This window comes from Heteronotia binoei, chromosome 9 (genome assembly GCF_032191835.1).
Source record: "Heteronotia binoei isolate CCM8104 ecotype False Entrance Well chromosome 9, APGP_CSIRO_Hbin_v1, whole genome shotgun sequence".
Taxonomy (NCBI): domain Eukaryota; kingdom Metazoa; phylum Chordata; class Lepidosauria; order Squamata; family Gekkonidae; genus Heteronotia; species Heteronotia binoei.
In genome coordinates, this window is record NC_083231.1 from 110,168,967 (window position 1) to 110,196,750 (window position 27,784).

The 27,784-nt window shown below is 50.4% G+C and overlaps 1 protein-coding gene across 2 annotated transcripts; it reads left to right on the forward strand.

Annotated features, from left to right (window-relative positions):
* On the forward strand, nt 1-27,064 carry NUP54 (nucleoporin 54). Of its 2 annotated transcripts, XM_060247165.1 has the most exons (13): nt 44-135; nt 2,744-2,905; nt 6,133-6,216; nt 6,343-6,480; nt 8,947-9,173; nt 11,145-11,332; nt 14,583-14,779; nt 18,816-18,870; nt 20,967-21,060; nt 21,660-21,767; nt 23,239-23,358; nt 23,499-23,609; nt 26,303-27,064. In XM_060247165.1, exons 1-13 carry the CDS (start codon nt 81-83, stop codon nt 26,429-26,431), a joined length of 1,668 nt encoding a protein of 555 aa, XP_060103148.1. In that variant the 5' UTR covers nt 44-80; the 3' UTR covers nt 26,432-27,064. The 2 variants fall into 2 exon arrangements, with proteins under 2 accessions (XP_060103149.1, XP_060103148.1); XM_060247166.1 differs by lacking the exon at nt 2,744-2,905 and having other exon boundaries at nt 1-135.
* The last annotated feature ends 720 nt before the right edge of the window (nt 27,065-27,784 follow it).

Genomic DNA, 27,784 nt, shown 5'->3' on the forward strand with positions numbered 1-27,784 from the left:
AGCCGGACCCTGGAAGCGAAGGACTTTCCCGGGTTTGGAGCTGCCGCCGCCAGCGCCGCCGCCTTCCTTGTGGCCGCCTCATGGCTTTCAACTTCGGAGCAGCCGCCGGCGCCACAACCGCCCCAAACCCTGCGGGTGAGCGCGACCGAGAGCGACGCCGGGGCGGGAAGGAGGGGGGACCTCTGGCGGGGTGGGTACCGAGGAAGAGCCTGGTCTCCATAGCAACCGCCGAGGCTCGTCTCCCTGGCAACCGGGGGCCTCTGGCCAGGGCGCTCGTCTCTCCCTTCGCCTGTGGCGTGACAGGCAGAGAGAGCCGGAAGGGACTTTCCAGCCTGGGGGAGCTGCACGGGTTGCCAATCCCCAGGTGGGGCCAGGGGATCCCCTGTTTTGGAGGCCTTCCCCCCGCTTCAGGGTCATCAGAAAGCGGGGCGGGAGGAGGGAAATGTCTGCTGGGTGCTCCATTATTCCCTATGGAGACCGATTCCAATAGGGTGTAATAATAGGGTATAGAATTGATCTGCGGTATCTGGGGCTCTAGAGGAATTGTTTTTTTGAGGTAGAGGCACCATATTTCCAGCATAGCATCTGGTGACTCTCCTCAAAATAATCCCCAAGTTTCAAAAAGATTGGACTTGGGAGTCAAATTCTATGAGCCCCCAAAGAAAGTGCCCCTATCCTTCATTACTCCAAATGGAGGGAAGGCATTTAAAAGGTGTGCGGTCCCTTTAAATGATGGCCAGAACTCCCTTTGGAGTTCATTTATACTTGTCACACCCTTACTCCTGGCTCCACCCCCAAAGTCTCCTGGCTTCACCCTCCCAGAGTGTCCTGGCTCCACCCTCAAAGTCCTTGATATTTCTTGAGTTGGACTTGGCAACCCTAGTTGGATTTCGGCCTGCCACGCCAATGTGGGTGGGCACAGCAGCTCTGCTTGGGGAAGGGGGGAGCAGCCGGTCCTTCTCTGGCGCAGGGCTGCAGAGTGGGGTGGTATTAGCAGCTGGCTGAGGAAAGCTGAAAATTCCAGACAATTTCTCAGCAATTCGGGGCCATCGTCATTAATTCTCCTGGCGCTTTACTGCCCTTGGGTTTGGCAGCAGGTTCACGTTTGGAGATGTCTGGGGGAGGGCATCGCTTTCTTGGCGGACTTCTGCTGGGATTGGACCTGGAACCTTCTGCATGCCAAGCAGATGTCCTACTGCTGAGCCACTGTCTCTCCCCTGAAGAGGCTTGGAATTGTATTATTTATGAAAATATTTATATCCAGATTTCCCATCCACTCTTGTAGTCCAAAATGATGTCAGCTGGCAGGACAGGATGGGACTGGACAGTGCCAGAAGGTGGCCACTTGGGATTTGTATATAAATTCTCTCCCTTCGACATTCAGTTGTGTATACCTTGATGGTTCTTTTATTTCTAGTTAAGCTATGCCCGATGAAAGACAAGAACACAAAAAGAGCCCTGCTGGATCAAACTAGTGGTCCATCTAGTCCACCATCCTGCCTCACACAGTGGCCAACCAGTTCCTCTGGAGAGCCAAAAGGGCATAGAGGCTGAGGCCTTCATAAGAACATCAGAAGAGCCCCACTGGGTCAGACCAGTGGTCCATCTAGTCCAGCATCCTGTCTCACACAGTGGCCAACCAGTTCCTCTGGAGGGCCAACAGGGCATAGAGGCTGAGGCCTTCATAAGAACATCAGAAGAGCCCTACTGGGTCAGTCCAGTGGTCCATCTAGTCCAGCATCCTGTCTCACACAGTGGCCAACCAGTTCCTCTGGAGGGCCAACAACAGGGCATAGAGGCTGAGGCCTTCATAAGAACATCAGAAGAGCCCTACTGGGTCAGACCAGTGGTCCATCTAGTCCAGCATCCTGTCTCACACAGTGGCCAACCAGTTCCTCTGGAGGGCCAACAACAGGGCATAGAGGCTGAGGCCTTCATAAGAACATCAGAAGAGCCCTACTGGGTCAGACCAGTGGTCCCTCTAGTCCAGTATCCTGTCTCACACAGTGGCCAACCAGTTCCTCTGGAGGGCCAACAACAGGGCACAGAGGCTGAGGCCTTCATAAGAACATCAGAAGAGCCCTACTGGGTCAGACCAGTGGTCCCTCTAGTCCACCATCCAGCCTCACACAGTGGCCAACCAGTTCCTCTGGAGGGCCAACAACAGGGTGGAGAGGCCGAGGCCTTCATAAGAACATCAGAAGAGCCCTACTGGGTCAGACCAGTGGTCCATCTAGTCCACCATCCAGCCTCACACAGTGGCCAACCAGTTCTTCTGAATGGCCAACAACAGGACATAGAGGCCAAGAATGTCCCCCGATGATGCCTCCTGGCTTTGGGATTCAGAAGTTTAGTGCCTCTGAATGTGGAGGTTCCCCTCAGTCACCGTGGCTCGTAGCCACTGATAGGCCTATGCTCCATGAAGCTATCTAATCCTCTTTGAAAACTGTTTATTCCTGTGGCCATCACAACATCGTCTGACAGCGAATGCTACATTTTAATTACTCTCAGTGCAAAAAAAGTATTTAATTGTAAGGATTAAATGGTAACAGGAGATGTAGGAGAAGAAAAATTCTCTTGTCCTTGACAGATATTACTTGACATGATAAAGATGTTTCCCCCTCTTCTGTGCTCTTGCATTTTCGCTCTTCTGCTGATCAGAAACAGTTTTTACTGCTTAACGAGTGTCTTTTCCTCCCTGACTAATTCCTCCCTTGCTTTCTTTCTGCTTCCCACTCGTCAGGATTTGGTGGCCTCGAAACGGCAAACTCCCCTGCCAGTGGGTTTAATTTTGGGGGTTTCGGCTTAACTCCTAACCCCGCAGTGAATTTTAATATTGGGAATTTTGGTGTGTCTGCTACCTCGGCGCCACCATTCAATTTCGGTAACAGTTTGCCCAGCGCAGGTAGAGAATGCGCAGACATGGTGTTTGTAATTGCATCGTTGCAGCTAAGAGTCCAAGAATTCCCTTGTGGTTGGTAAGTCCTTTTGAAATCCAAAGGGTGGGCTTCCAAATAATGTTTTCGGGACTGAGTCAGCCTGGTAGATTGCTTTGCTTTTGTTCTGGGAGATATTTTAAAAAGACAGATCAACATGTATTCAAGATGCGTCAAGAGCATTGCAGGCACAGTTTGCCAGAACAGAAGTAAACTATGGGTGTTTTCGCACTCACGTTTTACTGGCGCCACGACCCTCCTGACGCCGGCGAATCTGCATGGATTTCGCAACAGAAGCGCCGGCGCTCCCAGAAGCGCCGGCGCTTTCCGTCGCTAAGCCAGCGCAAACGTTTTCCTGCATCTTTGCGATTTCCGTTTGCGCTGGCTTAGCGACGGAAGTAGCCGGCGCTTCTGGGAGCGCCGGAGCTTCTGGTGCGAAAGCCATGCAGATTCGCCGGCGTCAGGATGGTCGTGGCGCCAGTAAAACGTGAGTGCGAAAACGGCCTATGAAAAGTATGCCTTTGTATATCCTCAGACTGGAGCTCATGGTAGATATATGCTGGTCTGCTATGATTGACTGTACTCCCTGTGGCATAAATCTGGTGCATACTTTGGACCAGAATGCCTTCCCTTCATACCATGTATCTTTATCACAGCAAGTACTTTCTGAGAGCCAGTTTGGTGTAATGGTTAAGTGTGAGGACTCTTATCTGGGAGAACCGAGTTTGATTCCCCACTTCTCCACTTACAGCTGCTGGAATGGCCTTGGGTTAGCCATAGCTATCGCAGGAGTTGTCCTTGAAAGGGCAGCTGCTGCGAGAGCCCTCTCAACCCCACCCACCTCACAGGGTGTCTGTTGTTGGGGGGAGAAGATATAGAAAATTGTAAGCCGCTCTGAGTCTCTGATTCAGAGAGACAGGTGAGGTATAAATCTGCAGTCTTCTTCTAAACACTGGTGCTTCCATAATTGCTATGTGAAACGTAGGCTGATTTCAAGTGTCCACGTGGATTTTTTTTGGCCATGGAAGCTTTTTTATTTTTGAAAATTAATTTTATTGGGAATTAATTTTGGGGGGAAGGCGGAATGATCCCCCTCCCCCCTCCACACCTTTTTGTGCACAAAAAGAGTTAGCCCATTTCCGTGAATGATTCTGTCCACTCCAGTACTGTCACACCCACAAGCAGTCGATGGATCGGTGTCTCGGTGTTTCAGTATCCTAACTGTCCAGGCCAAATTTGGGTGTCTCGCGCATTGCAAATAGGAAGTATAAAACTGCAATTACTTGGCAATATGCTGAGCAGTTGCACAGTCCGTCTTGAAAAGGCATCTTCTTGGATTCTTGGACTCTGCTGCATATATGTTTTCCCTCCCCCCCCCCTCTTTCCTCTGTGTCTCTTCATTGGATTTCAGTCACCTTGAATCTCCACCACACTTTTTCCAAGGTTCTGTGCAGAAATAACTTTTATACGATCAGCCAAAAGTCAATAGTCTTTAAATTGACTGACACGTTATATGTGAAAATAAGCTGGGTTTGGGGGAAAAAGAAGACCCTGACTTTTAAGCATTGTAATTTACTACTTATCTGTTTGTCGCTGATTGAGTTGATGCTCTAATTTTGCTATCTTTTGCGTAGCCAGGCATAGATCTGTCTTTTTGGGCAGAATATGCCTGGCTCTAATGTCAAGTGTTTTCCTATCCAATATTTTAATATATTTAATATGAACATGGTAGTTCTTGCCGCTGTTCGTATAGGAAACTATATCCATCCCATAACCCCCTCGTGGTTGTACGGTAACATGCAGCACTTTTCATTCTTTGTTCCGTGTAATTCTCATCTTAGCCGCTGAAGACATCATTCGTTCAGGTGCTGATTCTAATAACGTTCATTCGCTTTCTAATTAGTCTAAAAAGCTTCCATGACGCAACATCGTTTTGTTTTGTTAGTATAAAATTCATGTTGGATCTTTTGAGGGGAAGGGATGATCTAAAAAGTATGAGTTGGTATCAGGTGTCCTCCAGTTGCATGAAGTAGATAACTTTTTTTTTTTTTAAAAAAGGGTCCTGTAAATCAGGTGTCGTTTGTGATTTGCATGCAGGTTCTTCTAAACCGTAATGTAATTAATATATAACCACCTAGTGGTGTCAAAAAAGAGCTACAGCTTGGGCACCAAACAGTCCCTCTGGGATCTCCTTGCTGTTCAACACACGATGCCATACAGTATTTTTTTTTTTAATGTACATAAGGAACAATGGGAATGGGCTTCTCTGATCTTAATAGTTATCTTTACTCTTAAAAGGAAAAATGGAACCCATGTCCACAATGGAGATGAAGCAGCCATAAGAACATAAGAGAAGCCATGTTGGATCAGGCCAGTGGCCCATCCAGTCCAACACTCTGTGACACACGGTGGCCAAAAAACCCAGGTGCCACCAGGACGTCCATCAGTGGGGCCAAGACACTAGAAGCCCTCACACTGTTGCCCCCCCCCCCAAGCACCAAAAATACAGAGCATCACTGCCCCAGACAGAGAGTTCCATCAATACGCTGTAGCTAATAGTCACTGATGGCCCTCTGCTCCATATGTTTATCCAATCCCCTCTGGAAGCTGGCTATGCTTGTAGCCACCGCCACCTCCTGTGGCAGTGAATTCCACATGTTAATCACCCTTTGGGTGAAGAAGAACTTCCTTTTATCAGTTCTAACCCGACTGCTCAGCAATTTCATTGAATGTCCACAAGTTCTTGTATTGTGAGAAAAGTACTTCTTTCTCTACTTTCTCTATTCCATGCATAATCTTGTAAACCTCTATCATGTCAGCCCTCAGTTGGCATTTCTCCAAGCTAAAGAGCCCCGAGCACTTTAACCTTTCTTCATCAGGAAAGTGTTGCAAGCCTTTAATCATTCTAGTTCCCCTTTTCTGGACTTTTCCAATGCTATAATATCTTTTTTTGAGGTGCGGTGACCAGAATTGTACACAGTACTCCATGTTAGTGTAAGCAGCTTTATCTTTGCAGTTTACACCACTCTAGCCCAGGGCGGACAGTGGAGGAGCATGAGATGTTTCCTCAGTCACTTCCACAGTGTTCATTTGTCTCCATCTCCCTTCCGTAAAAGTCCCTTCCAGCATGTGTTTAACCTCTCTATCTGCAAAGCAGCCTGGCTGTTCTATTTGACTCATATACTTGCTTCGGCAGGAGCCTTTGGAGGGTTTGGGACGACGACCACCACAGCTGGGCCCACATTTAGCTTCTCCACCCCTGCCAACACAACCACCCCCGGTAAGAGCCTCTTGTGCCCAGCACCCCTTTGTGTTTCTCATTGCCTGTTTCAGGGCAGTCCACTTGTAATGTAGCATATCATCTCTCCATGTTGCGCTTGTGCTCTTTTTCTACCCCACCCTCAAGGGCTCTTCGGCGCTACTCAGACCAAAGGTTTTGGATTTGGCGCTGGCTTCGGGACAGCGGCAGGCACCGGAACCGGCCTTGGGACCAGTTTGGGAACTGGGTTGGGCTTCGGAGGCTTCAACACCCAGCAGCAGCCAAGTGAGTGCACCCCACCCTTTACGCATCCTGCTTGAAACTTAACTGAGTTGGTGCTTGCGGGGCTGAGCTATGGAAATAAAAAAAACACATGCTGGGGTTCAACCCTGGCACAAAGAAACCCGGTTAAAATTGCCCCAAGGAAAGGAAAAAGGAAAGGTCCCCTGTGCAAGCACCAGTCGTTTCTGACTCTGAGGGTGACGTTGTTTTCACAGTGTTTTCACGGCAGACTTTTTACAGGGTGGTTTGCCATTGCTTTCCCCAACCATCTACGCTTTCCCCCCAACAAGCTGGGTCCTCATTTTACTGACTTTGAAAGGAGAAGGCTGAGTCAACCTTGGGCCGGCTACCTGAAGCAGCTTTCGCTGGGCTCGAACTCGGGTCGTGAGCAGAGAGTTCAGTATTGCTGCTTTACCACTCTGCGCCACGGGGCTGCTTTAAAAATCTAACCCCAATTGCCCCAAATCTAACTCTTAATTCTATATCTGTTACTCCTCCAAGATTTATTGCTTGAGTCTTTTTGTGGGGAGGGAACCGGCCTGTGCTTTATTTATTTATTTATTTATTTATTTATTTATTTATTTATTTTATTTATTAGATTTATATCCTGCCCTCCCCATTACAGGCTCAGGGCGGCTAACAACCGATAAAAACAACAAAGTGTAAAACATTAAAACAGTAGTATGCCATAAAATCGATAAAATTACAGCTCTTAACAAATCTTTGGTGATCGTGGCACTGGTAATTCTGGTAGAGTGGTGTTGGCGGATCTTGTCAATCCTTTGGCTTAGCAGCTGTCTCCCTTTTAGTTGTTGAATGCCATGTGGAAAAGGTCAGTCTTGCAAGCCCCGCGGAACTGCGTTTCAGTTCAGCAAGCCCCGCGGGACTCTGATGTTCTCGGGGAGCACGTTCCACCTTGTGGGAGTTGCTACAGAGAAAGCCCTGCTCCTGGTGGTAGTTAAATTGGGCTTCCTTTGGGATCATTAAAAATTCTGGGATCCTGGACACAGTGCTCTCCGGGGCACGTGTGGGGAAAGGCAGTCTTGAAGGGAAGCAGGTCCCAGGCCTGCTTCCCAGACCGCCTAGTGCCTTGTTGAGTCTCCAGGCACCGCTCAAGTTCTGACACAGCATGGTGGCCACAGCCGCAAAATGACTGCGCGGGAGGCAGAGCCAGCCACCAAACGGCTGCTGCAGCTTTCTTTCAGGTACAAAGCGAAGACCCTTGCGCTGTTGCGGCAGCTGCTGCCAAAGAAGTCTCGTAGAATATCTGTACAGCCAATCACATCTCTCCAGCAGCCACTCAGAAGCCCCACGTGGCCTTGCCTACTTTCTGAAAACACTTGGTGGGCTCCAGGATACTGTTGGTGGGAGCGTTGGCGCTCATGGGCAACCGCTTTGAGGACCCTTAGCCTCTTGGTAAAGAAGCAATGAGAGTAGTTTGGGGTGGAGCATGGCATCTTATTAATCCTTTGTTCATTTACTTGATTTAAACCTTGCCTTTCTTCCCAGTTGGGGACCCAAAGCAGCATACATCATTCTACTTCTTTCCGTTGTATCCTCACAATGACCCTGTGAGGTAGGTTAGGCTAAGAGCATGTGACTTGCCCAAGGCCACCCAGCAAGCTTCAACAGTAGGGTTGCCAGTCCCCTGTTGGGGGCAGGGGATCCCCTGGTTTGGAGGCCCTCCCCCCACTTCAGTGTCATCAGAACGTGGGGCGGGAGTGGGGAAGGGAAATTTCTGCTGGGCACTCCATTATTCCTTATGGAGGCCAATTCCCAAAGAGTATAATGGAGAACTGATCCACAGGTATCTGGGGCTCTTGGGGGGAGAGAGGTCTGTTTTTTGAGATAGTGGCACCACGTTTTCAACATAGCATCTGGCGCTTCTCCTCAAAACACCCTCCAAGTTTCAAAAAGATTTGACCAGGGGGTCCAGTTCTGTGAGCCCCAAAAGAAGGTGCCCCCATCCTTCATTATTCCCAGTGGAGGGAAGGCATTTAAAAGGTGTGCGGTCCCTTTCAATGTGATGGCCGGAACTCCCTTTGGAGTTCCATCGTGCTTGTCACAACCTTGCTCCTGGCTCCACCCCCAATGTCTCCTGGCTCCACCCCCCAAAGTCCCCAGCTATTTCTTGAATTGGACCTGGCAAGCCTATTCCACAGTGGCATGGGGATTCAGGCCTGGCTTTGCCATATCCTAGTCTGACATTCTAACCGCTAGAACGAAGTTAAGCCCAGTGGCACCTTTAAGACCAACAAAGTTTCATTCAGCGTGTGTGTGAGCTTTTGCGTGCAAGCTCACAAGACCAACTTGGCTGGTCTTAAAGGTGCAACTGGACTCTTGACGTGTTTTTATTGCTTCGGACCAACGCGGCTACCCACCTTGTTCCAACCGCGACTCCACAACTGACTCTCAGAGGATGCCTGTGACTTCCACCCCAGTGACCCTCTCTCTTCCCATCCCATCCAGCCCTCAGCAGCCTCTTCAGTCAGCCGACGCAAGCCCCCACCCAGTCCAACCAGCTGATCAACACAGCCAGTGCCTTGTCTGCCCCCACCCTCTTGGGAGACGAGCGGGATGCCATTTTGGCCAAGTGGAACCAGCTGCAGGCATTTTGGGGCACAGGCAAAGGCTACTTCAACAGCAGCAGCGCCCCAGTGGAGTTCACGCAGGAAAACCCGTTCTGCAGATTTAAGGTACGGAAAGCCGGTTGCAAAATCTCTCTGCTGTTTTCCTTTGCAACAGCAGCTCAGCTACTGAGCGCTAAAACCCTTCTGGGCATGCGGGGGGGGGCAGCGTGGTGGCGGCTGCCAGCTCAGAGGTCTTTAAAAGGGGAGTGGGCAAATTCATGGAGGACTGGGCTACCAGCGGCTACTGTCATGATCTACTCCCTCCAATGCCAGAGGCGCTCCGCCTCTTTAAATCAGTCGCTGAGGAGCACAAACCAGAGGGATGCTGTTGCGGTCATTTTGTTCATGGGGCTTCCTGGAGGCAGCTGGTCAGCCCATGTGAAAGGAAGGCTGGCCTGGACTGACCCTGCAGGGCTGTTCTTATGTTCTTAGGCAGGTAAGCTGCTCTGCTGTTTTTACCACTGTGCTGCAGATTTACTTTTGACAGGTCTTTGATATTGCATCGATGCAATTTGCTTTAAAATGAGGTCTGTTCAATAGAAAAGAACGTTTAACGGGCAGGCTGGTTGTATATCCGGTACACACCTTTCTGAGGTGAGAAATTAGGGGTACATGCATGACGCTGCCTTATACTGAAGCAGACCCTCGGTCCGTCAAGGTCGGTATTGTCAGACTGGCAGCAGCTCTCCAGAGACTTAGCTAAAGGTCTTTTGCATCGCCTGCTGCCAGCTCTTTTTTTTAAAACGGGGGATTCCAGGGATTGCAACCTGGGACTTGCAAAGAAGAGCATCTTCTACTGAGCCACATCCCCTCAAGGTAAAATAACTACGCTATTGAATTATGTGGAGGCTACCATAGAATCATAGAACTGGAAGGGGCCTCCAGGGTCATCTAGCCCAACGCCCTGCACAATGCAGGAAACTCACAAATACCTCCCCCTAAATTCGCAGGATCTTCATCGCAGTCAGATGGCCACCTAGCCTCTGTTTAAAAACCTCCAAGGAAGGAGAGCCCACCACCTCCAGAGAAAGCTTATTCCACTGAGGAGCCATTAGTTAGAAGGCTGAGTTTGCTTGTTTATTTATTTAGGATGTTTTTAATCCCACTTTTCTCCGTTTAGGGGAGCCAGTTTGGTATAGTGGTTAAGTGTGTGGACTCTTATCTGGGAGAATCGGGTTTGATTCCCCACTCCTCCACTTGCACCTGCTAGCATGGCCTTGGGTCAGCCATAGCTCTGGCAGAGGTTGTCCTTGAAAGGGCAGCTGCTGTGAGAGCCCTCTCAGCCCCACCCACCTCACAGGGTGTCTGTTGTGGGGGAGGAAGGTAAAGGAGATTGTGAGCCGCTCTGAGACTCTTCGGAGTGGAGGGCGGGATATAAATCCAATATCTTCATCTACCTCACAGGGTGTCTGTTGTGGGGGAGGAAGGGAAAGGAGATTGTGAGCCGCTCTGAGACTCTTCGGAGTGGAGGGCGGGATATAAATCCAATATCTTCATCTACCTCACAGGGTGTCTGTTGTGGGGGAGGAAGAGAAAGGAGATTGTGAGCCGCTGTGAGACTCTTTGGAGTGGAGGGCGGGATATAAATCCAATATCTTCATCTACCTCACAGGGTGTCTGTTGTGGGGGAGGAAGGGAAAGGAGATTGTGAGCCGCTCTGAGACTCTTCGGAGTGGAGGGCGGGATATAAATCCAATATCATCATCTTCTTCTTATACTGTGGTCCCCAAGCGGCTTCCAATATACAAAATATACAAAAGGCAATCAAATTCCACAGATACGCGGGATAAGACAACTCCAAGATTCGCATTTGCAGTTCGTAAACTCATTCTTGAGGCAGAGCAGGTGGCATCTCCTCTTCCCTTGAGACTGTCTTGCCCCAGGGCAGTAGGCACTCCCTTCCTTCACTCCTAGAAGCTTGGCTTCCTTTCTAGCTCCAGGGTCTGGAGGAAAGGAACACACCAGGCAGAAACAGCCCTGCCCTTGGTGGACCCATCTCTTCCCAGGCGAGCACTCACTTCCTTTGGTTTGTCACAGGCCGTGGGCTACTGCTGCATGCCCAACAACAAGGACGAAGACGGCTTGGTCGCCCTGGTCTTCAACAAAAAGGAAGCGGAGATCCGAAGCCAGCAGCAGCAGCTTGTGGAGTCCTTGCACAAAATCCTGGGCTCCAACCAGACTCTCACGGTCAACGTCGAAGGTGTCAAGACAATGCCCGATGACCAGTATGTAAACAGCCTGTACGGGGCAGCTCTTTTCAGGCTGAAAGCTTCTTGACCCCTTTGGCTTGCTTCACAGTATTAAGCCAAACTGTAGTTTATTTGGCTTGCGAAACCTGGGTTTGGCTCTCAGAAGATCTCCCGAATGCCAGTTAGTTGGCCTCGACAAATGCTAGTTTTGTCGCCTGTATTTGGTTGGTTAGTTCGTTGGTACCCCGCCTTTCTCCCCATCTCCTAGTAGTTCCCATCTCCTCCAGTCGCGGTTAAGTGTGCAGACTCATATCTGGAAGAACTGGGTTTGACTCCCCACTCCTCCATTTGCAGCTGCTGGAATGGCCTTGGATCAGCCATAGCTCTCGCAGGAGTTGTCCTTGAAAGGGCAGCTTCTGGGAGAGCTCTCTCAGCTCTCTTCCCCCCTGTTGTGGGGGAAGAAGATAAAGGAGATTGTAAGCCACTCTGAGACTCTGATTCAGAGAGAAGGGTGGGGTATAAATCTACGGTCTTCTTCCATTTTTATCCTCACAACAACCCTGTGAGGTAGGTTAGGCTGAGTGCGTGTGACTGGCCCAAGGTCACCCAGCGAGCTTTCATGTCAGAAATGGGATTTGAACCTTGGGTCAGCCATAGCTCTCATAGGAGTTGTCCTTGAAAGGATAGCTTCTGTCAGAGCTCTTTCAGCCCCACCCCCCCACGGGGTGTCTGTTGTGGGGAAAGAAGATAAAGGAGATTGTGAACCGCTCTGAGACTCTGAGATTTGGAGTGGAGGGCGGGATATAAATCCAATATCATCATCTTCTTTTCTTGGCACCCGTCAAGAGATTTAGAAAGTGGGTGGGGCCAGGCGAGGCTTTTGCCCAGCAGGCCTTCTGATTGGCTGTTGGAGATTAGATGGGCTGTGCAGATTTTGAAAAATGATGCTTTGGCATCAGCTGCTGTCGCACCCACGAGATCTTGCCTGTGGGACTGAAAGGCACCGAAAAGGCCGTTTTGTGGCCACGCCCACCCCGTTGTGTCAGAATTCCAAAGATGCCCATAGGCTCAAAAAGGTTGGGGAACTCTGATGCAGAGTATAGCAGGGGGGAGGGGGTGAGCACTGAATGGCTAGCTTATACTTTGTCCACGTGGTGATCCACCAGCGTCTGAACCTGAACTTCTTTCGCAAGGGGTCCTCCTTGTTTTCCATGGTTGGGTTTCAGCTGGCATTTGAGCAAGAGAGTCTCGGACTGCAGCAGCGTTCCCTCTAAGCTCCACAGCGTTGTGAGCAAAAATTCTACCTCTTGAGTGGAAAAAAAAGCTAGCAGCATTAAAGTTGTGAGCAAGTCTACATTTGGTTATCTCGTAAATTAATTTTTTTAGGAGATTATTTCCATAAACTTGTAAAAAATCTCAGAATTCTTTTAAACCAGGGGTGTCAAACATGCGATCCGGGGGCCGAATCAGGCCCCCGGAGGGCTCCTATCAGGCCCCCGAGTAACTGGCTGTCATCTGCTTCCTTCTCCCTATATCTTGCATAACAGTTTGCTTTGCAAGGCCTGCTCAGTTGCATAGGAGCTACTGAGCTTAACCTCTATTTTCTCCATTGGTTGAGGTTCCTCCGTTGGAGGGGGGGCAGAGCTTGTTTTTCCAGGCTTTCTCAATTGCACAACAGAGTTACTGAGCCAAGCCTCTCTTCCTTCTACTGGCTGAGGCTCCCCCCTCCCAGTCCCTAGGGAAGGAAGGAAAGAGCCAGAGCTTCCTTTGCCCAGTTCCCTGCATCCCGTTGGAGAAATACAAAGAAAGCACCTTTAAGACTAACGAGTGCTAATGTTTTAAGCATGTTTTAAGTTTTTTTAAAAAAATAATTGTATTTGTCTGTATCCTTTAAAAAGTTTAAATCTTTGCTACCTGATCTTAGGTATACACACATGGCCTGACCTAACATGGCCCAGCCCAACCCGACATGGCCCGGCCCAACAAGGTCTAATTTATGTCAGATCTGGCCCTCATAACAAAGGAGTTTGACACCCCTGTTTTAAACATTATTAAAGAAAATAGAATGAAGTCAAATTTCATTATAGAAAATGTTGTCCTCTAACGGGGGTAGACCAGGCCTCCAGAGAACTGGTCTGCCTGCCGCTTTCCATTATATTGGTAGACCTGGCCTTGGACCATTACCCTGCACTGAGCCATAGAAAACATACCAGCACTTTTTGGGGGGCGGGGCGGGGGGAGGAATCATGCAGTCTGCTTTTTAAAAAAAAGTGAAATATGACAAATTTACAGGTCAGGTATAACAGAGGTGGAACAATCGCTGTCATAACCCTTCCTAACCTAACAGGAAGTTGCTTTAATGTTACCAACTTGCCCAAACTACTTATTTATTCAAGTGTTTACCTCCCGCTTTTGCTGTGACTCGCGGCACCTTACAAATCATACTGAAAAGCTTAATCGGGCTGTGCAGAAAAACCAACAACATTTTCCTGCTCCCTTGTCACCTATGGGGACCATTATAGTCACAGCGCCTCATAGGCTATAATGGAGAATTGATCCAGGAGTATCTAGGCTCGGGTGGGGGCGGGGTCTGGTTTTGGAGGAAGAGGCACCAGATTTGCAGCATAGCTGCTGATGTCTCTCAGTTTGGTGTAGTGGTTAAGTGCGCGGACTCTTATCTGGGAGAACCGGGTTTGATTCCCCACTCCTCCACTTGCACCCACCTGAATGGCCTTGGGTCAGCCATAGCTCTGGCAGGACTTGTTCTTGAAAGGGCAGCTGCTGTGAGAGCCCTCTCAGCCCCACCCACCTCACAGGGTGTCTGCTGTGGGGGGAGAAGATATAGGAGACTCTGAGAGATAAGGGCGGGGTATAAATCTGCAATTCTTCTTCTCCTAAAAAAAAAAAATCTTTTAATTTTCAAAAAGATTGGACCAGGGGATCCAATTCTATTGGTCCCAAAAGGAGGCACCCCATCCTCTGTTGTTTTCAATGGAGGAAGAAAATGCTTGTGACCTGGAAGCCAAAATCCCCGAGTAGCCAGCTAAAACTTTGCACGCCAGCCTCCTCTTGCACAAATTAGAGACAACCGTGGTGTACGGCCCAATTAAATATTAAATAATTCAATGTTTCAAGCTGGGCATGTGCCTTCTAAATGAAAACGCTGTTTTCCTTTTGAGACAAAGCACTCCTCCCGCGCCCCCCCTCCCCGATCCTCCCAGGTCTGAATAACAGAGTAGAAATGTCAGCTGTCTCCAATGTTAAGTTCTCCCTGTTGCTCTTTTAGGACCGAGGTAGTCATCTACGTGGTTGAGCGGTCACCGAACGGGACCTCGAGGCGAGTCCCGGCCACCACCCTCTACGCCCACTTTGAGCAGGCAAACATCAAGACCCAGTTCCAGCAGCTTGGCGTCACCCTCACCCTGGTCAGGACGGAACTCTCCCCGGCCCAGATCAAGCAACTACTGCAGAATCCTCCTGCAGGTATCGTGTGATACAGCTCAGCCCCTCAACTCCTGATAAGCAGAGGCCTGTTGGAATAGACGTGTATCGTTCCCTGAAGACCGTTCCAGGCGGGGGGCCGTGGGGAGAGGCCATGGCGCAGGGGTAGAGCCCCTGCTTAATATGCGGAAAGTTCCAGGCTTCAGGCCCCAGCATCTCCAGTTAAAAGGGTTAAGCGGTGGGAAAGACCTCTGCCCGAGACTGTGGAGAGCTGCTGCCAGTCTGAGTAGGCAATACTCAGTAGACAATTTGACGGTGTGTCACTAACAGCGGCGCACAGGGTCAAGAGCTTGGGGGTTCTACTGGAGCCTTCATTGTCAATGGAGGCCCAGATAGCGGCCACTGCCAAATCCGCGTTCTTCCATCTTAGACGGGTGAGGCAGTTGGCCCCCTTCCTGGAGCGTCATGACTTAGCAACAGTGATCCACGCAACGAGACTGGATTACTGTAATGCCCTCTACACGGGGCTGCCTCTGTACCGAACCCGGAAGCTGCAGCTGGTGCAGAATGCAGCGGCTAGGCTGTTACTAGGGTTTCCGAAGTGGGAGCACATACAGCCGGGGTTACGCGAGCTGCACTGGCTGCCAGTTGTTTACCGGGTTCGTTACAAAGTGCTGGTTATTACCTTTAAAGCCCTATACGGTCGAGGGCCTGCCTACCTTAGGGACCGTCTCTCCCCATATGAGCCCCAGAGAGTACTGAGATCAGGGGGAAAGAACTGGTTGACTATCCCTGGGCCGAAGAAGGCCAAATTGAAGAGCACACGAGAACGGGCCTTTTCGATCGTAGCTCCACACTGGTGGAATCGACTTCCGGATGAAGTGCGGGCCCTGCGGAGTCTTGATCAATTCCGTAGGGCCTGCAAGACTGCTCTTTTTAAAATGGCCTTCTCCTAAATATAGACCTAAGACGGAGCTGCTGTAGACGTATCCAGCCACCAAACTTACTCGTTAATTTTTAAATTGTGAATGATGGTTTTAAATATGATGGTTTTGTGTAATGAATTATTTATCTAATTGTACCGATGTTTTATTGTAAGCTGAAATTTGTATGTTGTTAGCCGCCCCGAGCCTGCTTTGGCGGGGAGGGCGGGATATAAATAAAATGTATTATTATTGATTTCAGGTTTTCACGGCTGGTAACATCATTAGGGTTTGTAGAATCTTTCGGGCTCAAGTGCCGTGTTCTACTGGAGAAAGTTTTCCTTCCAGACGTTTCGTTCTCAGCTGCGGAGAACATCCTCAGTGGCGTTGCAGCCGGAGCAGGCGCTCTGACCTTCTTGGCTGCTGTGCATTGAGACAGCAGCAATGCACAGCAGCCGAGAAGGTCTGAGCGCCTGCTCCGGCTGCAACGCCACTGAGGATGTTCTCCGCAGCTGAGAATGAAACGTCTGGAAGGAAAACTTTCTCCAGTAGAACACGGCACTTGAGCCCGAAAGATTCTACAAACCCTAATGTATTATTATTATTATTATTATTATACTGAGTTTGACAGACCAAAGATCTGATTCTGCTTATGGTAGCTTCATATATGTGTTCACATGGGCTACTTTATGGGGAAAGGGCTGTGGCTCAGTGGAAGAGCCTCTGCTTAACACAGAGAAGGTCCTAGGCTTCAGGCCCCAGCATATCCAGTTAAAAGGTTTATCGGGGATGTCGAACTCATTTGTTACGAGGGCCAGATCTGACATAAACGAGACCTTGTCAGGCTGGACCGTGTGTGTCATAAAGTGTAATGCCAGGTACTAGAGGTATAAACTTGATAAAGGAAACAGAAGAACACAATGAAAGATTTTTTTAAAAAAACTTAAAACACGCTTAAAACATTAGCACTCAGTGGTCTCGTTAGCACTCATTGGGACCAAGACGGTGAGGGACCTCAGCCAACAGAAGGAAGGGAGGCTTGGCTCAGTAGCTCTGCGGCACTGTGCGATTGAGAGGGCCTTGCAAAGCAAGCTGTCCCTCCCCCCCCCCCCCTTCCAGTTTGGTGTAGTGGTTAAGTGTGCGGACTCTTATCTGGGAGAACCGGGTTTGATTCCCCACTCCTCCACTTGCACCTGCTAGCATGGCCTTGGGTCAGCCATAGCTCTGGCAGAGGTTGTCCTTGAAAGGGCAGCTGCTGTGAGAGCCCTCTCCAGCCCCACCCACCTCACAAGGTGTCTGTTGTGGGGGAGGAAGGGAAAGGAGATTGTGAGCCGCTCTGAGACTCTTTGGAGTGGAGGGCGGGATATAAATCCAATATCTTCATCTACCTCACAGGGTGTCTGTTGTGGGGGAGGAAGGGAAAGGAGATTGTGAGCCGCTCTGAGACTCTTCGGAGTGGAGGGCGGGATATAAATCCAATATCTTCTTCTTCTTCTTCCCAAGGGAAGAGCCTCAGCCAATAGAGAAAATGGAGGCTTTGCTCTGTAGCTCCTGTGCAATTGAGCAAGCTATAATGCAGAAGGAAGCAAGAGAGGAAGAAGGCAGCAGATGACAGCCAGTTGCTCGGGGGCTCGATAGGAGCCCTCCAGGGGCCTGATTCAGCCCCTGGGCCGCACGATTGACACCCCTGGGTTAGGTGATGTGAAAGACCTCTGCCTGAAACCCTGGAGAGGGGCTGCCGGTCTGAGCAGACAATACCGACTTGGAAGCACCAAGGGTCTGATTCAGCTTAAGCAGCTTCGTGTGTTCATGTGATGGTTTGCAGTCGCAGAGCCAGATTGGAGCATCTTAAAGACCATAAGCTTTCGAGAGTCAAAGCTCCATTTGTAAGATATAAGCTTGTTGGCTTTTAAGGTGCTACTGGAGCCTAATCTAGCTCTTCTACTAGAGATCAGCATGGCTGCCCAGCTGATGTTAGGGCAGAAAATTAGCCTTTGTGGTGAGATATGAAGAAGCATTTCCTGCCTGCTCTCTCACCAAGCTGACTATGATATCTGTTGTTACCTTTGCATCCTAACTCTCACCTTGGCAAAATCCCTCCTGCCTTCTGATATATAAAGGCTCTCAGATCGCCATTCCCACTTGTATCTGACGAAGGGACAATTTTTCACTCTCAAAAGCTTCCCCCCCCCCCCCGGAGAATCTTGTTGGTCTATAAGGTGCTCACGGACTCCAGTCGTGCTCTTAAAACATTCACTTATATTCCTGGCATTCAGTTCAAAGCCCAATCCTCCTTCTGGCTACAAAACGCTTGTAAATTTTGCGCTTGTTTCACTTTGTGTGTGCACATCCAAGCCCAGAAGTCATGGCGACCTCTGGAATCATCTACTGAGGCATGAAGAACCAGTTTGGTTTAGTGGTGAAGTGTGAGGACTCTTATCTGGGAGCACCGGGTTTGATTCCCACTCCTCCACTTGCACCCGCTGGAATGGCCTTGGGTCAGCCATAACTCTTGCAGAAGTTGTCCTTGAAAGGGCAGCTGCTGGGAGAGCCCTCTCAGCCCCACCCACCTCACAGATAAAGGAGATTGTGAGCCGCTCTGAGACTCTGATCCAGAGAGAAGGGTGGGGTATAAATCTACAGTAGTCGTTGAAAGACAATCAAGGAAGTGGTTTTGGTACAGCCTGCCTCTGCCTCCCAGTCCAGGTATTCCAAGTCGCCTCCCCTCCAAGTCCTTGCCGGTGTCGGCCCTGCTCAGCTTCCGAGATCTGACGAGATCAGGCTGGCCTGGGCTATCCAGGTCAGGCCAAACTGCTGTTATTGAACCCAGGGAGAAGCAGGCAAATCCCCTTCCGGCCAATCCTTGACACGGCCTGTGCCGAGAACACACTTTCCCCAGGAACCTTTTAAAATTTTAGGTTAATAGCTTTGTTACGTTTTAATTAACGTCTGTCCGTTTTCAACTGACATGAGCCAGTTTCCTGTCTGCAAAAGCGAGGTCACCATTACACCGCCCAGGTCCGAGGTGCTGTATATTGTGGAAGCTTCGTTAACTACAGCATGTATTTGTACATCAAGGTGGAGGAGAGCAGGAAAATCTTGCTTCAGTTACTGAGATCTCCCTTTGTTGACGTAACTCTTTTTGGGCCCTGCAGGTGTTGATCCGATCATCTGGGAACAGGCTAAAGTGGATAATCCAGATCCTGAGAAGTAAGTGGCTTGCAGAGTAGGATTGATGAAGCCTTCGACTGGGTCTTTTCTTTAAGGGAGAAAGCCACTTAGGAGGGAGGGCAAAATCAGACCTTCCTTCCTTCCTTCCTTCCTTCCTTCCTTCCTTCCTTCCTTCCTTCCTTCCTTCCTTCCTTCCTTCCTTCCTTCCTTCCTTCCTTCCTTCCTTCCTTCCTCCCTCCCTCCCTCTTCCTCCCCCTCCCTCCCCTTTCTTCCTTCCCTCCTTCCCTCCCTTCCCCTCTCTTTCCTTCCTTCCTTCCTTCCTTCCTTCCTTCCTTCCTTCCTTCCTTCCTTCCTTCCTTCCTTCCTTCCTTCCTTCCTTCCTTCCTTCCTTCCTTCCTTCCTTCCTTCCTTCCTTCCTTCCTTCCTTCCTTCCTTCCTTCTTATGCCTGCATGTGTGCGCACCTGCCCCTGGAAGTCATGGCAACCTCTGGTGACTGACCTCTACTGGGGGCCTGAGGGATATTCAGAGAGATGCCTGAATGAAGCCTGCCCCTGCCTCCCAACCGCTGGTATTCCAAGGAGGTCTTGCTGGAGCTGGCCTGCTTAGCTTCCAAGATCTGAGAAGACTGCGCTTGCCTGGCCCATCCAGGTCAGGGCTAGAGTGGCCATTCTTGTAACCTTTTGCTGACAATGTGAACTGTTGGGGAAACGTCCACAGGGATACATCAGGGTCTAGAAGGGGTGGAATTCTGGCAGGAGCTCCTTTGCATATTAGGCCACACACCCCTGATGTAGCCAATCCTCCAAGAGCTTACAGTGAGTAGGCCCTGTAATAAAAGCCCTGTAAGCTCTTGGAGGATTGGCTACATCAGGGGTGTGTGGCCTAATATGCAAAGGAGCTCCTGCCAGAATTCCACCCCTGATTAAAATTATTGGCCTCTAAATGGTGTTGAGCAGTGCCCTTAAGTCACAGCAGACTTACAGCAAACCTGGAGGGTTTTCAGGGCAAGAGAAGTTCAGAGATGGTTTGCCATTTCTTGCCTCTGCATAACAACCCAGGACTTCCTTGATGGTCCCCCGTCCAAGGGACAGCCCTGCTTAGCTTCTGAGATCTGATGAGATCAGGCTAGCCTGAGCCACATAGGTCAGAGCTATCCAGGTTAGGTTGGCTTCTAGGTAGTCCCCTGAAAGCTAATTCAAGTTGGTGTAGCGGTTAAGTGCCTGGACTCTTATCTGGGAGAACCGGGTTTGATTCCCCACTCCTCCACTTGCAATCTCCTTTATCTTCCTCCCCCAAAACAGACACCCTGTGAGGTGGGTGGGGCTGAGAGAGCTCTTACAGCAGCTGCCCTTTCAAGGACAACTCTTGTGAAAGCTATGGCTGACCAAAGGCCATTCCAGCAGCTGCAAGTGGAGGAATGGGGAAGAAGAAGACCGCAGATTTATACCCCACCCTTCTCTCTGAATCAGAGTCTCAGTGTGGCTTACAATCTCCTTTTATCTCCTTCCCCCACAACAGACACCCTGTGAGGTGGGTGGGGCTGAGAGAGCGCTCCCAGAAGCTGCCCTTTCAAGGACAACTCTGTGAGAGCTATGGCTACCCCAAAGCCATTCCAGCAGCTGCAAGTGGAGGAATGGGGAATCAAACCTGGTTCTCCCAGATAAGAATCTGCACACTTAACCACTGCACCAGACTGGCTCTCCAAACTCTACTGCTGTCGTAGTCAAATTCTTTGCCTTTGTTGTGGCCAAATTCAATGCCTTTGATTGCTTTCTAGGCAATAGGAAAATGTTTGAAATGTCTCGCCTTCCTTTGTTTTTAAAAACTTAGTTTTCAACCAGTCCACCCTTGTTATTCCCATGTGGGTGTGCTGGAGAGAGTGAGGAGGAGTTGGGCCAAAGCCCTTTAAACTAGCAAAGGCCTCTGTCCATTTTTATAAAGAGAAGATGAGGGCTCTCTTCTGGTTTACTATTTGGGCCATCCTGTCCTTTCCCTCTGTGCCATTGTCTGTTCCGTTTTATGAAGGATCAAGTTCTTTTAAGCCAGCAGCTTGCGAAGGCTTTGGTTTAAAAAAAAAAAAAGCGATAAGGCGTCGCCCCGTTTTGAACCAACTGGATGCTCTTTATTTCTGTAGACTGATTCCTGTGCCGATGGTCGGCTTCAAAGAGCTCTTGAGAAGGCTGAAGGTCCAGGACCAGATGACAAAACAGCATCAGACCAGATTAGACGTGAGCATCGACATCTTTGTTGCCCCTCTTTGGAACGTTCGTGATGGAGCAGAGGCCCACCAGTGGCTATTAGCCACAGCATATTGATGGAACTCTGTCTGGGGCAGTGATGCTCTGTATTCTCTGTGGTGAGGGGGGCACAGTGGGAGGGCTTCTACTGTCCTGGCCCCACCAATGGACCTCCTGATGGCACCTGGCTTTTTACCCACCTTGGAAGGATGGAAGGCTGAGTCAACCTCGAGCCGGCTACCTGAACCCAGCTTCCGCCCGGATCGAACTCAGGTCGTGAGCAGAGCTTAGGACTGCAACACCGCAGCTGACCGCTTTGCACCACGGGGTTCCTCTCCAGGGCACAGAGGGGGCCATAAGCCAGCCAGCCACTCTGGCTCGCCTTCCAAAATACTTTCCCAGGCTCTTAGCTGCCTGACATCTATTTTGTTCCATTTTAGGCCCAGGTGGTGCCTTGTGCGATGATTCTTGAGGCGATGTTTTAAGGAAAGCATTTCTGATTATCCTAGCTGTCAACTGCCTGTCAACATGAGGGCTTTGATCGCTAACAGCGCAGCCGCCTTGCTGAGCCACTTCCTCCCTTTCTCTAGATAATATCGGAAGACATCAGCGAGTTGCAGAAAAACCAGACGACGACGATGGCCAAAATAGCCCAGTACAAGAGGAAACTGATGGACCTGTCGCACAGAACGTTACAGGTAGGGCGTCGCTCGCCGCTTCTCGGTTTGGCCTGGTGGTGAAGGAGGATCATAGAATCATAGAATTGGAAGGGAGGAACATAAAGTTGGAAAGGATCTCCAGGTTCATCTAGTCCAACCCCCCCCCCCCCACACACACACAAGGCAGGAAATTCGCAACTACCTCCTCCCCCCACACTCCCAGTGACCCCTGCTCCACGCCCAGAAGATGACAAAAAAAAAAAAACCCCTCTAGGATCCTTGGCCAAACTGGAGAAAATGGCTTCCCGGCCCCAAAGTGGTGATTGGCATTTCCCTGGGGGTGTAAGAAAGAGCCACAAGAACCAAGGGCTGGTGCAACCCTTCCTGCCGTCCGTCTCATGAGAGAGCTGGCTCCACACAGTAGTGAAGCATACAAGCTGTGAGCCTGGAAGTCCCTGGCTGAATCTGAATTGACCAGGAACTCAGTTGAGTCGACTACAAGCTTTTGTGGCCGGGACCGTGCTCTTTCTTCGTAACCTCTGTGAAGAGTCGTGTGCATTTGGATGGCGTGGTGCAGCGTTCCCATTCCCTTTCCCAAACAGCTTTGGAAGGAGGGGATGCGCCCGACTGCTGGTGCGCAAGGCCTCTTCCGTTTCCTCCCGTTTCAGGTGGACTGGCATCTCAAGCGAGGACATAGGACACGCTTGAGATTCTGCATGGGATAGAGAAGGTAGAGAAAGAAGTACTTTTCTCCCTTTCTCGCAATACGAGAACTCGTGGTCTGTATCTCAGTATGTGTGTTTCATTCGCTTCTGAATTATGGTGACCTTTTCTCCCTTTCTCACAATATAAGAACTCGTGGCCATTCAAAGAAATTGCTGAGCAGTTGGGTTAGAATGGATAACGGGAAGTACTTCTTCACCCAAAGGGTCATTAAGATGTGGAATTCACTGCCACAGGAGGTGGCGGAGGCTACAAGCATAGCCAGCTTCAAGAGGGGAATGGATAAGCATATAGAGCAGAGGTCCATTAGCGGCTATTAGCCACAGTGTATTGTTGAAACTCTCTGTCTGGGGTAGTGATGCTCTGCATTCTTGGTCCTTGGGGTGGGGGGCACAGTGGAAGGGCTTCTAGCCCCATGGGTGGACCTCCTGATGGCACTTGGGGTTTTTGGCCACTGTGTGACACAGAGTGTTGGACTGGATGGGCCATTGGCCTGATCCAACTTGGCGTCTCTTATGTTCTTATGTCTAGGGCAAGTGATGCTCTGTATTCTTGGTCCTTGGGGGGGCACAGTGGAAGGACTTCTAGCCCCACGGGTGGACCTCCTGATGGCACTTGGGTTTTCTGGCCACTGTGTGACACAGAGTGTTGGACTGGATGGGCCATTGGGCTGACCCAACATGGCTTCTCTTATGTCCTTGCTCCGTCCTGCACCCTTAAGGCCAGGAGACCTGTGTTCAGGGGCCGGGCAGACCTCAGCGGTGCCATAACCGATTCCTCCCCGCAGGTCTTAATCAAGCAAGAGATCCAGAGGAAAAGCGGCTACGCCATCCAAGCAGATGAGGAGCAGCTTCGCGTCCAGTTGGACACCATCCAGTGCGAACTCAACGCGCCCACACAGTTCAAGGTTAGCAATTCACAGCCTTGGGACAGAGAGGCACGCCCCCCCCCCCCGGGTGACAGCAGGGCTGTACGGGGTCCCCCAGAGAGGACAGGTCCTTTGCAGCCCCTCCGGACGAATGGCACGACTCTTTCCCCCTTTCCCAGGGCCGACTGAATGAGCTGATGTCCCAGATCAGGATGCAGAACCACTTTGGGGCGGTGAGATCGGAAGAGAGGTACTACATCGACGGTGACCTTCTGCGGGAAATCAAGCAAGTGAGTAGTGACGTTCAGCGGACAAGTCGCAGTTTTGGTTTCTCTTTCGTTAGAGGAATGTCTGTCTGTCTGTCTGTATCATCTCCCATCTTCCTCCATCATCTTCCATCTGTTGCTTTTTTTTTTTAGCAGGAGCTCCTTTGCATATTAGGCCACACCCTCCTAATGTAGACAGTCCTCCAAGAGCTTACAGGGCTCTTCTTACAGGGCCTCCCATAAGCTGCAAGAAGATTGGCTACATCAGGGGTGTGTGGCTGAATATGCAAAGGAGCTCCTGCTACAAAAACAGCTCTGTGTGTGTATATATGTGTGTGTGTGTGTATATATACACACACACACACACATATACAGGAGTGAAATTCTAGCAGGAGCTCCTTTGCCTATTCGGCCACACCCCCTTGATGTAGCCAATTCTCCGAGAGCTTTCAAAAAAGAGCCTTGTAAGCTCTTGGAGGATTGGCTACATCAGGGGTGTGTGGCTGAATACGCAAAGGAGCTCCTGCTAGAATTCCACCCCTGCATATATGTATATATACGCTTTAGGCCACCTCAAGATTGGGATAGCCCAGGGCGGCCTGATCTCATCAGATCTCGGAAATTAAGCAGGGCTGCCTCTAGCAGGGCCTTGGAATATCAGGACTAGGAGGCAGAGGCGGGCTGTATCAAGCCACTTCTCTGAATATCCTCCAGCAGGGGTCAGTCGCCAGAGGTTGCCATGACTTGTGGGTGTGCACACACACACACAGTACAGGAATACGGGTGTGAGGAAAAAAAACGGTTCGAAAGTTATATTTTAAATTGTTAGCTGCCTTGGCGGCCCTTATGAGGACGGAAAGCATGGGTGCCAGCCTCTAGGCGGGACCGGGAGTCTCCCAGACTCGCAGCTGAATTCCAGACAACATAGATAAGTTTCCACAAAGCAAATGGCTGCTTTGGAAGATGGACCCTTTGGCCTTCTACTCTGCTGAGACCGCTGCCCTCCACCTCCCCAAACCCCCAGGAATTTCCCAACCTGGACTTGTCAGCCTGAGCAGAAAGGCAGAGTCAGAATGTAAATAAACAACAAATCAGATGAGAAAAAAAGGTCAAGGTCGTCCCCTGTGCAAGCACCAGTCCTTTCCAACTGTGGGGTGATGTCGCATCATATTTTCACGACAGACTATTTACGGGGTGGTTTGCCATTGCCTTCCCCAGTCATCTACACTTTCTCTCCAGCAAGCGGGGTACTCATTTTACTGACTTCGGAAGGATGGAAGGCTGAGTCAACCTCGAGCCGGCTACCTGAAAACCCAACTTCAGCCGGGGATCAAACTCAGGTTGTGAGCAGAGCTTAGGACTGCAGTACTGCAGCTTTAACACTCTGCACCACAGGGCTCTTCTAAAGGTAAAGGTAGTCCCCTGTGCAAGCACCAGTCATTTTTGATTCTGGGGTGACGTTGCTTTCCCATCGTTTTCACGACAGACTTTTACAGGGTGGTTTGCCATTGACTTCCCCAGTCATCTACACTTCCCCCCCCCCCCAGCAAGCTGGGGACTCATTTTACTGACCTCGGAAGGATGGAAGGCTGAGTCAGCCTTGAACCGGCTACCTGAACTCAGCTTCCGCCGGGATCCAACTCAGGTCGTGAGCAGAGAGCTCGGACTGCAGTACTGCGGCTTTACCACTCTGCGCCACGGGGCTCTTCAGATGACAATAACTTCCTAAAATAACTCCTTAGCCTACTTTTAAGTGTTAGCACCTACGATGATGAGGATGTGGCAGACACCTCTGCCTTTCGTCTTCAGGGGACGACCCGCGGCTGGGTTCACGAGGGCGTTGCCCTGCCAGCTGAGTTCAGTGTTAGTTATTCCACACCTTCCCTCGCCCATACAAAGGAGAGCCTTTGAGCATGAGACTCAGAGGCAAGAATTAGAAGGCAGAGGACATTTGACCCTGGCAGATCGGAACGCTGCTGTCAGCCGTCTTACAAATGAGGTACTGCTTGTTGCCAAGAAGAGCCTCGTGGCGCAGAGCGGTAAAACTGCAGTACTGCATTCCGAGCTTTCTGCTCACGACTGGAGTTTGATCCCAGTGGAAGCAGGGTTCAGGTAGCTGGCTCAAGGTTGACTCAGCCTTCCATCCTTCCGAGGTCAGTAAAAGGAGTACCCAAGCTTGCTCAGAGTAAAGGGTAGATGACTGGGGAAGGCAATGGCAAATGACCCCGTCAAAAGTCTGGCGTGAAAACGTCGTGATGCGACGTCACCCCAGAGTCGGAAACGACTGGTGCTTGCACAGGGGACTACCTTTACCTTTTGGGGATCCCTGTGGCGCAGAGTGGTAAAGCTGCAGTGCTGCAGTCTGACCTCTTTGCTCACGACCTGAGTTCGATCCCGGCAGAAACTGGGTTCAGATAGCCGGCTCCAGGTTGACTCAGCCTTCCATCCTTCCGAGGTCGGTAAAATGAGTCCCCAGCTTGCTGGGGGGAAAGCGGAGATGACTGGGGAAGGCAATGGCAAACCACCCCATAAAAAGTCTGCCGTGAAAATGTTGTGAAAGCAACGTCACCCCAGAGTCGGAAACGACTGGTGCTTGCGCAGGGGACTCCCTTTAGCTTTTTGTGGCCGAGAAATTGGCACAAGGCATGGCCCAGGAGGTGATCGTTTGGGAAAGATGCCTGCTGCAGGATTGTCACTGACCTCATCTCCTTTTCTAGCATCTGAAGCAACAACAAGAAGGTTTGAGTCACCTGATCAGCATCATCAAAGACGACCTGGAAGACATAAAGCTGATAGAGCACGGATTGAACGAGAGCATCCCTATCAGGGGTGGGGTCTTCAGCTGACGGACCGCTTCCCGTCTCCGGAGCCCTACGGAAACGCGTTGCTTTGTTCCCCGTGCCTGAAACCGGGAAGGGCGTTGTGTCAATAAACCCGAGGGAACGTCCTAAGAGAGATCCGGCGCTTGTGCCATTTCTCTCCCTCCCCCATCCCCCCCCCCCCCCCAATCCAGGTTTTTTCAGCTTCAAAACAGATTTTAGGCTTATGAAGCTGATTTCAAGGGGTGGGGAGGAACTGGGAAGCCGTTTCTGTGATCTAAAACGTGCATTTTTTTTGCAGCATCAGTTGTGTAAAAAAACCCCCACAACTTTCAGTGTTAGAAATCTTAATTAGGAAGCGTTACATTCTCTCTCCCCCCCCCCCTCCCTTCATACAGACACCACACACAACTGCTGCCTGATGTGGATCCAAAGCCCTTTCCCTCGGTCTAGACGAACTGTGTAAAATTGGAGCCCTTGGTAGGGATGGGGGCCGGCTGTGGGCCATTTGTGGGTCTGAAGCTCTGGCATAAGGCAAAGCCCGAGGCTTTTCGTTGTTGTTGCTCAGAACCCAAAGGCTATATTTTTATATCACTAAATCACAATTTGCAAAGCTCCTTTTCCCTTTTAGAGTGTAATAAAAACCAGACATCTACTTCAGCTTCAGTCTCACGTGCTGCCTTCAGCGGGTCGCTTGGTTCTGGAAATACCTTTCGGTGACCTCGGCCTGGGTTCCGGACAATGTCCCCTCCGAGCTGCGAAGTCTCGCGAGCAAAAATGCTACTCGGTGAGCTAATGTTGTGAGCGACTGCATCGATGAAGTTTGCTCGCGGGCCGTTTTTCCTGAGCTGCGACAAAAATGTGTGAGCTGGGGGGGCTAAAAGGTTGTGAGCTAGCTCACACTAACTCAGCTTACAGGGAACACTGGTTCTAGAACGTAGGAGAAGCCGTGTTGGGTCAGGCCAGTGGCCCATCCAGTCCAGCACTCTGTGTCATGCAGTGGCCGAAACCCGGGGCCACCAGGAGGTCCACCAGTGAGGCTAGAACTCCAGAAGCCCTCCCACTGTTGCCTCCCAAGCCCCAAGGATACAGAGCATCACTGCTTCACACAGAGTGCCTCATCTATGCCTTGTGGCTAATAGCCACTCATGGACCTCTGCTCCAGATGTTTCTCTAATCCCCTCTTGGAGCTGTCTATGCTTGTAGCAGTCGCTGCGGTGAATTCCATCTGTCGGTTACTCTTTGGGTGAAGAAGCACTCCCTGATTGACTCCAAAGCAGGATTTCAGTAGCTGCCTCTCTTCCTCCTCCTGCGGCAATCAGGCCAGAGGGTGTGTTTCTCCTGCACCAGAAGCAGCCACCATTGGCCTCACAGAAGGGA

Bases quoted from the DNA above. Each gene is read 5' to 3' on its own strand.
- NUP54 (XM_060247165.1), top strand. From the start codon at position 81: ATGGCTTTCAACTTCGGAGCAGCCGCCGGCGCCACAACCGCCCCAAAC. The intron at 6,481-8,946 runs GTGAGTGCACCC...CATCCCATCCAG, and splicing joins CAACACCCAGCAGCAGCCAA to CCCTCAGCAGCCTCTTCAGT. The intron at 18,871-20,966 runs GTAAGTGGCTTG...TTATTTCTGTAG, and splicing joins GATAATCCAGATCCTGAGAA to ACTGATTCCTGTGCCGATGG.